Genomic DNA, 13,912 nt, shown 5'->3' with positions numbered 1-13,912 from the left:
TGTGTAATTTTATTTAATTTTTGGCTTGAGGGACCACTCTTACTAACTTTATCTATCAGCGCATCTATTCCTATTTGGCCTTTTAGTGTAGATGCAAGATTATATTTTGTAATACTATGGGTAACCCAGACGAGTGGCCCAAATAGAGACGCGATGTGTTGGTAGATGGTATAGTCTAGTTTAGGTACCGCCAGCTGATCGGGAACATAGCTTTATCAAAATGTAGTGTGTACAAATATATATATAAATATATGTATATTTATAGGTACATGTCTAATTATTATCATTGTCAATGTATGAATAGGTAACTTTATATTCCACAAAGTGGATATTTATACTAACACTTGTATTTGAACATGCAATATATGTAATAAAGGAAGTATACAAAAATAATAATATACATAATCTTGTTACACACATTGTTACAAAATTATGTTTTTATGAAAATGCCAATATTTTTATGGAGTGCATATCATAGCCATACAATGCAAATTGACTAACTGCATTATCAATAAATTATTGAGAAAATTATTTACTTATACAGTCTAAAGCTCTCGATGTTTTTTTTTTGTCCAATATTATATTTAATAGAACCTTAACACAACACTTACAATTGAGTGTAAGGAAAGAGTGAATAATAATATTTGTTTCTGTTGATATCTAGCTGATTGTGAGAAATAAATGTATCTTAAATAATAAGAAGAAAATCTTATGCTTTTGTAATGATTACTTAATTTTTAACAGTAAATCAGTAAAATCACTGAACTATCTTTATATATACCTTTTCTTATTCGCACTTGCAAAAATTTCTTACAAAATAATAATACTCTCTCACCGACTCTTGGTATACAGTCGAACTTGGTCATTGCAAGAAAGATGGGGCCGCTAAATTTGCTCATTGTAAGCATTATTCGTTATACCAGAAAAATGTTTTTTCAAATCCAATTGCCATTACATGTTGAAACTAAGTAAATAAATATACATACAATTCATACAAATAATTTAAAAACAAAATTATTAAGGAAAATTACAATAAATGCTTACAAATAAACCACTTTATAAATTTAAAATGCAGCTAAATTAACATTATTATTTTTCCACAATATTGACACTATGGATAAGGATGGAGAAAACTTTTCACACACTTCAGCATTTTTCGTGCCACGTTCTATTTCACAAATAATTGCCACTTTTTTTACAAATTGTGAGTCACTTCCTCTTGTTTATAATTCAAGGGTTAGTTTTTAACTGATCTAACATCATTCACTCATGTTTATTGTGCGTTAACCATAGAACATTTTCTAAAAACTGAAAAACATTGCAAAAACTCCCAAAACAAGGATGTCATTCATAAACTACAAAATAAGTTGTGAATTGTAATGTAGTGCCAAGCCGGTACTTACTGAGTTCACAAGGGTTGGATTTTTACACGTAATTTCGACCATATGTGTGGTATTTTTTCAATGTTGTAGGCGGAATCATCAATTAGGTACTTAGACACTTTACATAGCGTCATAAACGTAATCCGATCCCGACACTCAGCGGCATCAGACCTAAAGTAGTTGCCCGTTTGGGTTTTACTACTTAGGTTTTTATTTTGAAAATTATGTTTTTAAACAATTGAAGAGTTTTTACTAAACTGTTGACAATATTGTTCGGTATGTCTGAGAAGTAGATTGTTTTAAAAGTAAATTAATGTATGGAGAAAATCATAAACCAAAATGAAAATGTCAATGAATGTTTCCTCATTACATCCGAGATCCCTCTGTTTCCATGATTGTTATAACCAAACTCGACTGGATTTTATTTTCTCCAATATATTTGTTCAATAAGGATTTTTATTAATAGGGCAAAAATCTCATTAGCAAAATATGATTTGTGATTTCAAAAAATGGCTCAAAAATCAGCAATTCATCAAATCAACTCTTCCCTATGTCTACTCTGATTTTATTTTAAATACTGATAACTTTTCAAATGGCATATTAAATTATGGTATATTAATGTGACTGACTTGTTTTGTATACATTGTTAATTATTTCATGCTGAAAATACATTCAAATAATTACAACAGGTCTCAAAATAACTCGTTTGATATTGTGTCAAATATAAAAAAGCAAGTAATAAAATATGGTACTGAGGCCATAATGACCAAAACACATATCCTATATATTTTAAAGTATATAAAAAGAAAATTTAAAGGAATATAAAGGCCTAAAACAGTTTTGCGGGGAATGCATAATTTAAATTGCCATGACAATGTTTGAATATTTTACAAAGCTAATGCATTAAATTCTAAACAACCACATTATGTACTTAATTTAAGTATACGTTTCTGTGTAAAATGTCCAACAATTTGTTTATTTAAAATATTAAACTACTAATAAATGCGTAATCTAATTGCAAATATTTATCATGTATATAAAATAAATTATATGTAAAATAAAATCAAATTTTATAAGTCGTTTTTTTTATTTCACATTTGTATAAAAAATACATAATAAAAATTTAACCCAACATATATTTGTGTGTTTTTCCTAAAACATTAATTTCTATAACTAAGCTCCGGATATCATATTTGTTCCGAGAGCAGTTTAAGGATCCGGATAAGCAATCACCTTTCTTTACAGGGATAGGCTCCCTCAAATAAAACACAGTCTGTTTCCAGTGGGTAGATGTTACTTCCGGGCCGGTAGAAAAGCTAATAGGACAAGGCAGATCAAAAAATGTATCAAAATAGCCGACAAAAAATGATAATTCACCGTCCCTTAAAACACTTAACTTAAATTCAGATGAGAAATTAACAGTGTTAACTGTACAAGTGTTCAAATCAATATTACACAACTCGCAAGATGATGTTAATAAATGTGCCGGATTCACAATGTCAATACTGGCTTCTCTTATTACTTCACTTTTCATACAGTTCATTTTATATCCGTACACATCCGACCAGCAGCTGATAAATTTATGGTGTGTTTCATAATCACCACTGCCCATGAGACTAATATTACATTTATTGGGCAGCAAGATACCCCCAGCCTTGAGGTAATTATCTCGAGCATAAATAAAACTATCTAACATGCCTTCGAACAGCAAAAAGTATCCCATCCATTCGGATACAATAATATCAAACTTTTCAGTTAATTTTGTATCTTCTAGTCTGCCTTTTATGATGTTTATTTTATGTTGGAGGTTATTCTCTTGCACAATATCCATCGCATTGTAAACTATGTCAGACTGGTCTATGGCGATAACTTTTTTGGCACCGGCGGAAGCAGCAAACATGGACAGAATTCCAGTCCCACAACCTAAATCCATCACCACTTTATCTTGAAATGTTTGAGTATTGTTCATAATTGCGGATTGATAAGATTCTGTCCGAACTTTATCAAACAGCATGTCATGGTGTATTCCAAAATGAGCGTAAGTATGGAAGTAACCTTCATCATCATCTATATTTACTTTTGATACGCAATCAGCTTGAGCTGTAGAACCTGATGTATCTCCACCTCCTTCGTTAATAATTTTATGCATGGACTTTTTCATGGTTTCCATGTCTTCTTTAGAAAGAGAGAGAAACGTGTGCGCCTCATTAAGTTTGGCAGTGAGTGACTGAATAGTTCTTTGCAACTCAGTGAAATGAGCTTCGGATAATGTAACCAACCCATTCTCAACGTTGGCGTGAAAAGTTGCTTTTGGAGATTCGACTCCTTCATTCAAAGAATCGAAATCAAATGTAAGCCAATCTTCTTCTCGGATAGGTTTTAAATATATATCATCTAACCAGAGGGGTTTAAGGGCACTGGTAATGGAAATAGCATCGCACTTCGTTGTTCTGATGTAAGTTATTAGTTTTATGTAAGAATAAAAATCCATGTTGTGTTTTATTTTAAGGAATGCAATATCAAAGTTATGGGCAGATTTACAGTGATCATATCCGGCATTTACATTTGGAAACGTTTCTTTGCAGAAAAGACAAACCAGTTTATCGTTGTTTGTTACTTCCATTTCTTCCCATTCGTCTTCTCTGGTAGATTCTTCATCGCTGCTCAGATCCGGCACGTCTTCCATTTTAAATACGGAATCACTATTAATTACTAATTACTTTAATCAGATAATATATTTATACTTAATACACTTTAATGTTTAGATAGTTACTTTTTATAAATACAAAAGTCGAGCTGCGGTATGTCAGGAAATTGAGGTTAAGAACTGCTGACATAAACACATGTGATGAAATGCCTTGCCATAAGGAAAAACTATAATAAAAATCCGTTTTTAGTGGTTTTTCATAGTTATATTTTTGCATAAAGCAACATTGAACTTATTACCATAGCAACAATAATATATGACAATTTACATTTATACAAATGTTAAACATAATCAAATTTAAAATTACTATCATTGTTAGATTGTAGTTTTTATTTATTTATCAAAACTATGAAGTTAAAAATATCGTTTTCAGCCGAATCAAAACACAGCGACATTGTTTCTTGTGTTGGCTGGAACAACCCAGAGGAATTATATTCGTGCAGGTAACAAAACTATCATTAAAATAAAAATTGTAGACAAAATAGAATATCGCATTTTTATTAATTAAAATTATGATTTGTGTCAAATAAAAAAAAATCGTCATCATTTGGTACATATTACATTATCTTCTTCTATTATTATTTAAGTTACCCCATTGGATATTAAATGCAGCATATAGGCATCATCTGTAATATACTTATATTTACATGGAAGTAAGATGATCATATTTGCGTTTCGAGTATCAGCTCGGGTACATTGAAATGCTGCAGTGGAAAATTACTAATCGAATAGATATTTTACATTGACCTTTTGCAGGGAATTAAATCCAGAACCTCAGATATAATATGCTAACCAGTAAACCAAGTTTAGATATTCCAATTTTTGTGGTCAAAAGTTTTGTAAATGCCTAGACTTCCCATCTCTGTTGAAATATACGGAACGAATTGAAGTAAATGTCATATTAACCCGAATAAAACGCAGTGTATATGTTTGGAGGAGGAATGAAAGGAAAAATTCACTAATCTTTACTGCCGAATATAAAGCAAATGGTTTTTTTTTTTAAAAACATTTTGAGTAAAAACATCGCATTGTATTTTTTAATAAATGACAGGTTGACTTTTAAATCCGCATAGTTTGATGGGCCAAAAACCGGTTTCATCACCCTTCCCACAGTGCCATCCTGTTGTTTATTATTTTTAAATCTTATCAATGATAATGAATTTTCCCCAAGAAATTTCAGAGTATTTGAAGTCTGTAAATTAATACTTACATAGATGGGCTAGTTGTCCCTAAATTCTGTAAGTAAATGAGTTATTGATTTATTAGATAGGAAAACTAATACAAGAACCTGTTTACTTTAGATGTAAGTATTATTATGCAAATATTTTCAACAAATTAATAAACAATCTGATTAAATTTTTACAGTGACGACCACACGCTGTTAAAGTGGAATTTGGTTATGGGTGAAGCAATATTAGTGACAACTTTACCTGAAAATTTATTTCCAACATCTATTAATTTATTTCCCAAAATAGGAACTGGACTTACTGGAACTAAACAAAGCCAAGAGAGCATTTTGCTTACTACGGCAGATGGAAGGTAAAAAAATATACATACATACTTCTTTGGCATAGTTAATATAGTCTGTTTTTTTTAAAAAGTAAAATCACCTCTAGCCCTTGTCTTTGTCCCTTGCCTCGTGGTTACTGTGACCATTACATTACAGAGGTCGCTGGGAACTTATGATACCGAAACTAACATTTCTATTAAACTAACCCACAGATGAACATAACATAACACCTTCTATCAAATTATGTATTTCATGAATGAGTGACATATATTTTTAGGATATAATTTAGTGAGAAATGCATGATTAAAAACCCTATTAAACTAACGTGTTTGTACCTCAACAAACATAGAGATACAAATTAACAAGACACCATGAATTCATCTACATTTAAAAAATCAGTCAAAAAATATATTGAATTTATAATTAAAGATCATAAAAGAACATGTTTATTGAATTTTTGATAGATTCCATATACTAACTCAAAATGGGCGCATAGAAAAATCAGTTAATGCCCATGAAGGGGCTTGTTTGGCTGGTCACTGGAGTCCGGATGGAGCAGGTTTTTTAACAGGTTGCTTTTTCTCTCTGATTTTAAATTTATAAAAGACTGTTCTTCTAATTTAAAAAACGATCTAAGATCAAAAATATTTCAATATCTCGTTGAAAATAATATTTTTAAAATATCAAAACTACCAAGAAATGAATCTGGAACCTTGTGTTGACCCCTAGGGACAAATTTCAAAGAACAACTCTTTGGAAAAAGTCAAATACTTTATTTTGAAGGTCAGGCTGTAATCGGATTACATAAATCCTAACAAAAAAAATTTTAGCCGGTGAAGATGGTCTACTCAAAGTTTGGTCTCGTAGTGGGTTGGCAAGATCTATAGTGGCAAGTGCTGGGGTTCCAATATACGCTGCTACATGGGGCCCCATGGGATCCTCCACCCTACATGCACAAGCGAACAGTCTGATAATTACCCATTTACAGGGTAATACAAGAACTGTGCAGGTAAATGTGTGGCATTTCTTATAATGTACATTTTTGGCTTTTACTTTTTCTGTATTCTTCACCCAATATTCATTTGGCATTGCAAAAAAAACGCATTGTATGTAGGATATTATAAAACCGTTTATAAGTAGGTTGGATTGCTTTTCACTTTTTTTTTAATATTTTGACTCTGAAATTTATTTTAAAACTTATCTAGGAAAATTATTTACATATTTAAAATAATGTATTCATGTGCATTTAATGGTCAAACACCATCAACTCCATTTACAAGATTGCTAATATCATCATAAAATAAAAATATTATCCACAATGTCATTACAATAATGCTACTTTTTATTTATAGTGGAAAGCTCACGAAGGTTTAGTTCTATCGGTTGCCTGGAATTTCAACAAAAATCTGATTGTGTCTGGAGGAGAAGATGGAGTCTATAAAGTAAATTTTACCTCCTGTTTTACCAAAATCATTTGTAACTTAATTTACAATAATAGTAAGCCAATATTGATCTGTTAATTTTACCTCCTGTTTTACCAAAATCATTTGTAGCTTAATTTACAATAATAGTAAGCCAATATTGATCTGTTCCACAGAATTCATTACTACATTACTACAGAACCCATATTTTCCACTCATATGATAACATTTATTAAAATCATTATTACTAACCGAGTGTTTTAGATAACCAACACCTGTTTTTTTACATTTGATACTAGCTGTATCAACATAATATGTATCTTGAAGACTTGTACTAAATTATTGAACACTTTTATATCAATTTAAAAATCCTTATGCTTGAATTGACCTGAAACAAGTCACATAAATATTTCAAATATTATAACTTGTACTTTTAGACATGGGATCTGTTTGGCCAGCAGTTATCCAATAGCATGAAACATGATACTCCCATCCTATCAGTAAGTTGGGCTCCAGCAGGAGAGGTATTTGCTATCGCGGGATATAATATTTTAAGGCTCTGTGACGCGACAGGTGTAAGTACTAAATTATGTTAATTTAGCATAACAGATAATATTATATTTACTTCATTTAATGCTGTTTATTTCATTTTCAAACTTATATTTTTTAAAAGATGGAACTGTGGGTATATCAGCTGGAATAACATATATCGTCGGGTTTCTGGCACAAGTTTGTAACTATAGTTTACTAGTTGTGAGATATTGCACTTTTAAAGTTAAATGCTCATCCCAAATCAATAATTCTAATAAAAATGCCAGTTGAATGTTATTAAATATTATTTTTTGTATTTATAAAATATGAAATATTTTTATTTACTTTTTGAACAAAGATTATTTGAAGCCATTTATGAAGACATCTCATTGTTCAAAAATCTGCAGTTACCAACTTTTGCCAGAAACCCGGCGATGTTATATGCCATTTGGTATTTATGGTGACAATTTATGCTTCGTTATTTAGTAAATTTTAAATTCTTAATAGTATGTACAGTAATAAATTTTAGTGGTCTCATTGCTTGGAAAGGCCAACAACTGGAAATATTCAAAGTATTTCTTGGTCATCTGATGGAACTCAAATAGCAGCAGGTTGTGCTAATGGACACATATTATTTGCCCACATCATACAAAGGTAAAAATATGCATAAAATCTTCGTGCATATACATTTCTATATTCATCACCGAAATTGGAATTTTTATTTATAGGCAAATCGACTGGAAAAATTTCACGTGTACCTTAACTGGTCGTAAAACCATCACTATCAAAGATATTGCCATCGATACAACTGATCAACTAGATTTTCCTAACCGAATAATTCAAATAGCGATGGGCCATGGTCATCTTATAGCAGTAACAGCTAAGCAGTGCTACATTCATTCTTCCATTAGTTGGAATACTCCTGTTATCTTCGATCTAAAAGAAGGAAATATTTGCATGGTCCATCTCTCTGAAAGGTTCGTTTTATTAACTACTCATATTTTTCAATGCTTTCATTTTTTAATTGAATAATAAATAATTCAACCTCTAACATCAAATATGCTATCTTAAAGATTTATTTTCCATTCTTGGCACTGTTCATCTGAATAATTTATGTTGTTCTACATCTACTACTCAAATTACCTATAAATTATTGCATTATTTCACATTGAATTACCGCTGAACAATAAGCCTCAATTTGTATATACATATTTTTTTTAAATAATGTAAAAAGTTTAACAATAAAATTAGTCAAATAAAATATTTTTTATGCTTTAGATGCTTCTGTTTAGTAGAACGATCGAGTGTTAATGTGTACAGTTATTTGGGCCGGCTCATCGCAAGTCCTCGCTGGGGATCTATGAGGCTCGATATACTGTCAAAAAACTGCATTACACTAGGACCTGATATTATGGCTGTGGTCGATCAGAATGATCCGAAAAGTTTGTAGACTTATTTAATCACAAAATACCACATATTTCCTTTTGCTAAGCTACCAATTATTTTAACTGATAATTAAATTGTTGCAGTTATCCACATGTTCGACCTTCCAACTGGTCTTGCAGTCCGTAGTTCTGCAGATCACACCATCACAAGTACTTCACATTCCATGCAAGTTTCGCAAATCTCATTAAGTCAATCTGGACCGATAAATGAAAGGCAACTTTCAGTCATAGATTTCAATAAAGACCTTTACATTGCATCCGTAAAAGAGAGCAAAATAAAATTTCATAAACTAGGTAAGTCTCGACAAACTAACAATATTAGAATATATTTCTAAAAATTAAATATCCTGACAATAAATCATTGTTTTGACGACCAAGCTGTTCAAGTTGGCGGTATGTGTTGGAATGAGGATGCAGCTGTATTAGTGGCTCTACAAGAAGGAAGATTGACGCTATTTGGATGTCCACGTGCACCTGCATTCCTTGGTTTTACAACAATTCACAGAGATGTCAGGTAAATTAATGAAAACCAGAAATGTCCCCGAAAAAATATCTTGGTAAAATATCAATAAAATGTAAATAAGCGTGTAGAAGATATACCTAAGCTTAAGAAAATATTTCTTTTGATAACAAGTCAGCAAAATGGGGTAATCAAAAAAAAAGTATTATATCAACCTGACTGTCAAAGTATTTTTTGGGCATATTTACATTTTGGGAGTTGTCTTCAGCAGGTAATATTGTAAAAGAAAGCGATTTTAGAAAATTGTAAATATCTATAAATATTTCAAATGAAAAATTTTGATGGTTACAGTCTGTCAATAAAGAGTAGAAAACAAGGGAGGGCGCCACTGTTGTTTAAATGGCAATACTAAAAATAGAACATATGCTGGAAATGTAAAGCTGTGTATCCTACAATTTTGTAAAATATTAATTACACAAAAATATTTTTTCATTGCAATATAGATAGGTACCCACTGATCTCAAAATTAAATGAAATACAATAAATAACATACAAACATAACTTAATAGTAAAATATTTTTATTATCGAAACATACAGTAAAGATAGAATTGTTAATGTTTTTTAACACAAGTTGGTAGAAAAAAAATAATAACATGTAACTTTAAATATAATATAAGGTGGTTTCATATAGACGGTGACATTCCTCGTGTTTTAAAGATTTGTATAGAATACAAACGGAAAGACCGACGGACACTCTTCTTTATAATATATATAGATAAAAAACATATTTAAATCTCATTGAGAATCAGATTCAGAATCTAAAAACTCAACACCCAAAAATGGATATTCTTCTATAATACTGAGTACAGCTTCATCTTCCATGTTGCAGGTGTCGCTGTCACCGTTATTTACTTAAATTATCAAGTCATCAATATTTCCATACAAGGTGTTTCCATCCTCATAATACTTTTTTTCAATTTTTTCTACATGTTGGCAACAATTTCTCCAGTTTTCGGAGCTTATGTCATGAAATGCATTTTCCAGCGTGCACTATAATCCATCTTTTACCTTTTGAAATTTCATTCCGCACTCCACTCACATTCACCGATTGCCAACATTTTTTCAGTTAATATGAAGAATGTATATAACTTTCATCTAAATAAACAATATCTTTTCTCAGCTCTTCCGGCAACATTCTATTATCCATAATAACTTTTAAATACGCTTCTCTCTTCGCTGCAACATTTGTTTTTACTATAAGAATTTCACGGTTTGTCTTGCATTTTTTATATACAAAACCAATCGACATTAAGGTTTTTCTTAAATATTCGTGACTACCATCAAATTCCATGTCTTCTTTTAATACAGCTAACAAACTTCTCAAAGTGGGAACTTCCTTTCGAACTGTATAAAAAAAATGTACCTTCTGACGAATAGCACTGATATCAAAATTATCTAAAGCTTTCGGAGGGCGACCCTTTCTTATTTTGCCTGGAGTTTGGAATTTACCCCCATTTGTTTCACTCTTCTTGACAATTCGCCTGATGGTACTTTCTGATTTACCTGCAAAAAGATTTATAAAAAAAATATAACTATGAGAGCCAACAATATTCTATATTTATGTAAATAAAATAAAATAATAAAACATGTTTGAAAAATTTTAATAAAATGCATTCAAATTGTTATTATTCAAATAAAACTGAAAATATTTTTACTAAAAACATTTTTTTTCTATATCGTTTACAGTATTCTGCATTTACAGTGTCATTATGCTTAAAGAGAACTGTCAAAACAGCATGTAAACAGAATCTCAAATAAAAAGTAATTTTCAAGTGTTTTCAAGCAACAGTGCTCAATATATCATTTCAAAGTGTTACAGAATTAAAAATAAATAAGTAGCAAAAACTTCAATACATACCAGTCATCTTGGAAGTTCGCCCATAAACGTCCGTTATATCCATTGAGATTTTTTCGGCTTTGCATTCTTCCAAACAACGTTGAAAAACGTTAAAAATTACCTCCCTCCACTTATTATTGTTTTATTCATGTTGATAATAGTTTTTATAATTAGTGAAATTTTTAAAATACATAAAGCCAATTTAAATATCAATATCACATGAAAACTCGTACGCCGACGCTTAACAAAAAATGTTCGATACTTTTGACAATTAAATATTGGTGTTGCCAGTCTACAAATTTCGTAGTTCCACTTTTAATATTTTCAACTCTAAATTGACAAGCTGTAAATAATACCATGTCCATGAACGTATTACAGTTGATTAAATTTGCCAAATGCTTCAAATGTTTTAAAACAAATAATTCAATATGTATTATTTTCTATTAATTTATTAAATGTATGTTTCTCAAAATGTATTAATTTCATTCTGACTTCAGTGACCTGGGTAAGAATCCTACACTGGTGAATATCGAAGAAGGCAGAGTTGTGATAAGGAGAGGGGATGGCTCTCTGCTTCACATTGCTGTATCACCATTTCCTGCACAACTTGTAAAGAAAGTAGCGGCCAATCAATGGTCTAAGGCTCTCAAAGTAAGAAAAAATTCAAGACATTCATAAAGTACTAAGTAATCAATTTTTCCTTATATTTCCTTTTATTATAGCTGTGCAGAATAGTTAAAGATGAATCATTATGGGCATGCTTGGCTGCATTGGCCTGGGAACACAGAGAACTAGATGTAGCTGAAGAAGCATTTGCCATTATAAAACAACCACATCAAGTGGAATACATACAAAAATTAAAGGTACATTGTGTAACAAATAATTTCATCTGAACATTCACATATTTATTATGCATTTAAAATAATTATGGTTGAAAAAGAGGGGCTAGGAAGAAGGGTACCCTTTAGTACAAGAACATATAAATTAAGAACCACCTGCATTGTAATATTTTATAACAGAAGATAATCAATATATTGTGTATATTCATTTAGTTTTGAGATAAAGTATAATATTGTAATAAAAAATATATATTTCATTTAAATTATTTATTGACAATTCTTGATGGAATTCCATTGTAATGGTGTACAGTAGGGCTAATTCAATAGGTCACATTTGACACTTCATCAAAATTCAATAACACAACCTTGTAAGTGCGGTAATAAAATATTATTTATTTTTTCAAATTTAGAACTGCACAATTGCCAAATTTTTTTTAATTACGATTATATATTTATTGTAAAAATGACAAAAGAAGGTAATTTTACAATTTACTTTCACTAATAAACCATTCTAAACATAATAAACTTTTTCTGTTCTAAATGTCGTTACAATGTTGAATCAGTGAACCCTTTTTCTTACACTAGGGATGTTACCCAGAAAAATCGAATGTTGATAATTTTGTTAAATAATGTACTTATCTTATTTTGTTCCTTAAATTTACGATAGAAAATAATAATGGGACAGGGATTCGACTTTTGATTTTTTAAATTTTTTAAAAAGTAACTGAATTTAATTCACATACATTATGTTTGAAGTCCGAATCGATTCATTCACTTTAATCGATGTTTTTAAGCAGGTCACCTCACTATGAAGCTAAAACCGACAAATGTCAAATGTGACCTATTAAATTGGCCCTACTATAATAACTTATATTTGCATATGTTATTAATTTAAAAAATACTTGGTATACTTCCACTTATTTATTTTTAAATGTACCTACACTTAAGATAATATTTAGATTTATATAAATTATCCTTACACTGTATAATATTCACCAGTCTGAAGATGCCCATTAGAGGGTGAAAGCGCTAATTGGTCAAAATAAATAAGTGGAAGTGTACCAAGTATTTTTTTAATTAATAACTTATATGTAAATATATAAGTTATTACATCAAAAAAAATATAGTTATATTTATGTTTCAGAATCCATCATCCTTTGAAAAGCAAGATATCTGAAGAGAGATTATGACTATATTTAGTATACATGCATAAACTTGCATATTGTAGTTGCTCATAGTTTCATGGATATACAAAATAACATATTGTAATGATACTTAAGTTTACATTTTTGTTTGTTGGTTTTTTTTACTTCATTATTAATATTATTATTACAACAGATAATTTATGAAGTGTATTTTTTTGTGAAAATCGCCTCAAGGGTGCTATAAAATAAATATCCCAACACTTCTTGCAGCTACAGACCGCATGCCCATGCATTGGGATTCTTGACCCTATGATCTACAAAATGTATCTAAAACCTGTCAAGAGCTAGAAAAATACACATACTAAATAAATAATTTTGCAGTGTTATTATTAATTTATTAAAATAAGAAGAAGAGTTTAATTTAAACTTCGCTGGTCTGTATTTAAACTGTATATTTATTTTTATGTTTTTATATCATGTTACTGTTTGTTTTTGTAAAATAAATAAATATATAATAACTCTACTAGTCTCAGGTATTCTGAATTACCCATCATCAGGTGTAAATATTAGATAT

At 30.2% G+C, this 13,912-nt stretch overlaps 2 protein-coding genes across 3 annotated transcripts; one reads left to right on the top strand and one right to left on the bottom strand.

Annotated features, from left to right (window-relative positions):
• Positions 1-2,450: 2,450 nt before the first annotated feature.
• On the bottom strand, positions 2,451-4,241 carry Art3 (arginine methyltransferase 3). The gene has a single exon (XM_088238755.1). It carries the CDS (start codon positions 4,066-4,068, stop codon positions 2,506-2,508), a length of 1,563 nt encoding a protein of 520 aa, XP_088094881.1. The 5' UTR covers positions 4,069-4,241; the 3' UTR covers positions 2,451-2,505.
• Positions 4,242-4,336: 95 nt separating this feature from the next.
• Positions 4,337-13,708, top strand: Oseg5 (intraflagellar transport protein Oseg5). 2 transcript variants are annotated; one of them, XM_088238753.1, is made up of 14 exons: positions 4,337-4,532; positions 5,455-5,628; positions 6,064-6,170; positions 6,430-6,608; positions 6,952-7,041; positions 7,458-7,595; positions 8,081-8,205; positions 8,280-8,528; positions 8,830-8,993; positions 9,081-9,290; positions 9,375-9,510; positions 11,852-12,005; positions 12,077-12,217; positions 13,338-13,708. In XM_088238753.1, exons 1-14 carry the CDS (start codon positions 4,438-4,440, stop codon positions 13,368-13,370), a joined length of 1,995 nt encoding a protein of 664 aa, XP_088094879.1. In that variant the 5' UTR covers positions 4,337-4,437; the 3' UTR covers positions 13,371-13,708. The 2 variants fall into 2 exon arrangements, with proteins under 2 accessions (XP_088094879.1, XP_088094880.1); XM_088238754.1 differs by lacking the exon at positions 4,337-4,532 and adding an exon at positions 5,212-5,327.
• The last annotated feature ends 204 nt before the right edge of the window (positions 13,709-13,912 follow it).

Source organism: Micrasema longulum, unplaced genomic scaffold (genome assembly GCF_059751315.1).
Source record: "Micrasema longulum isolate JH-2025_06_02 unplaced genomic scaffold, ASM5975131v1 h1tg001962l, whole genome shotgun sequence".
Taxonomy (NCBI): domain Eukaryota; kingdom Metazoa; phylum Arthropoda; class Insecta; order Trichoptera; family Brachycentridae; genus Micrasema; species Micrasema longulum.
This window is presented reverse-complemented; position numbering and strand designations above follow the sequence as displayed.

Coding starts and splice junctions, on each gene's coding strand:
- Art3 (XM_088238755.1), bottom strand. CDS start 4,068: ATGGAAGACGTGCCGGATCTGAGCAGCGATGAAGAATCTACCAGAGAA.
- Oseg5 (XM_088238753.1), top strand. CDS start 4,438: ATGAAGTTAAAAATATCGTTTTCAGCCGAATCAAAACACAGCGACATT. Junction 4,533..5,454: donor GAGGAATTATATTCGTGCAG/GTAACAAAACTA, acceptor AAATTTTTACAG/TGACGACCACACGCTGTTAA. Junction 8,206..8,279: donor TTTGCCCACATCATACAAAG/GTAAAAATATGC, acceptor TTTTATTTATAG/GCAAATCGACTGGAAAAATT.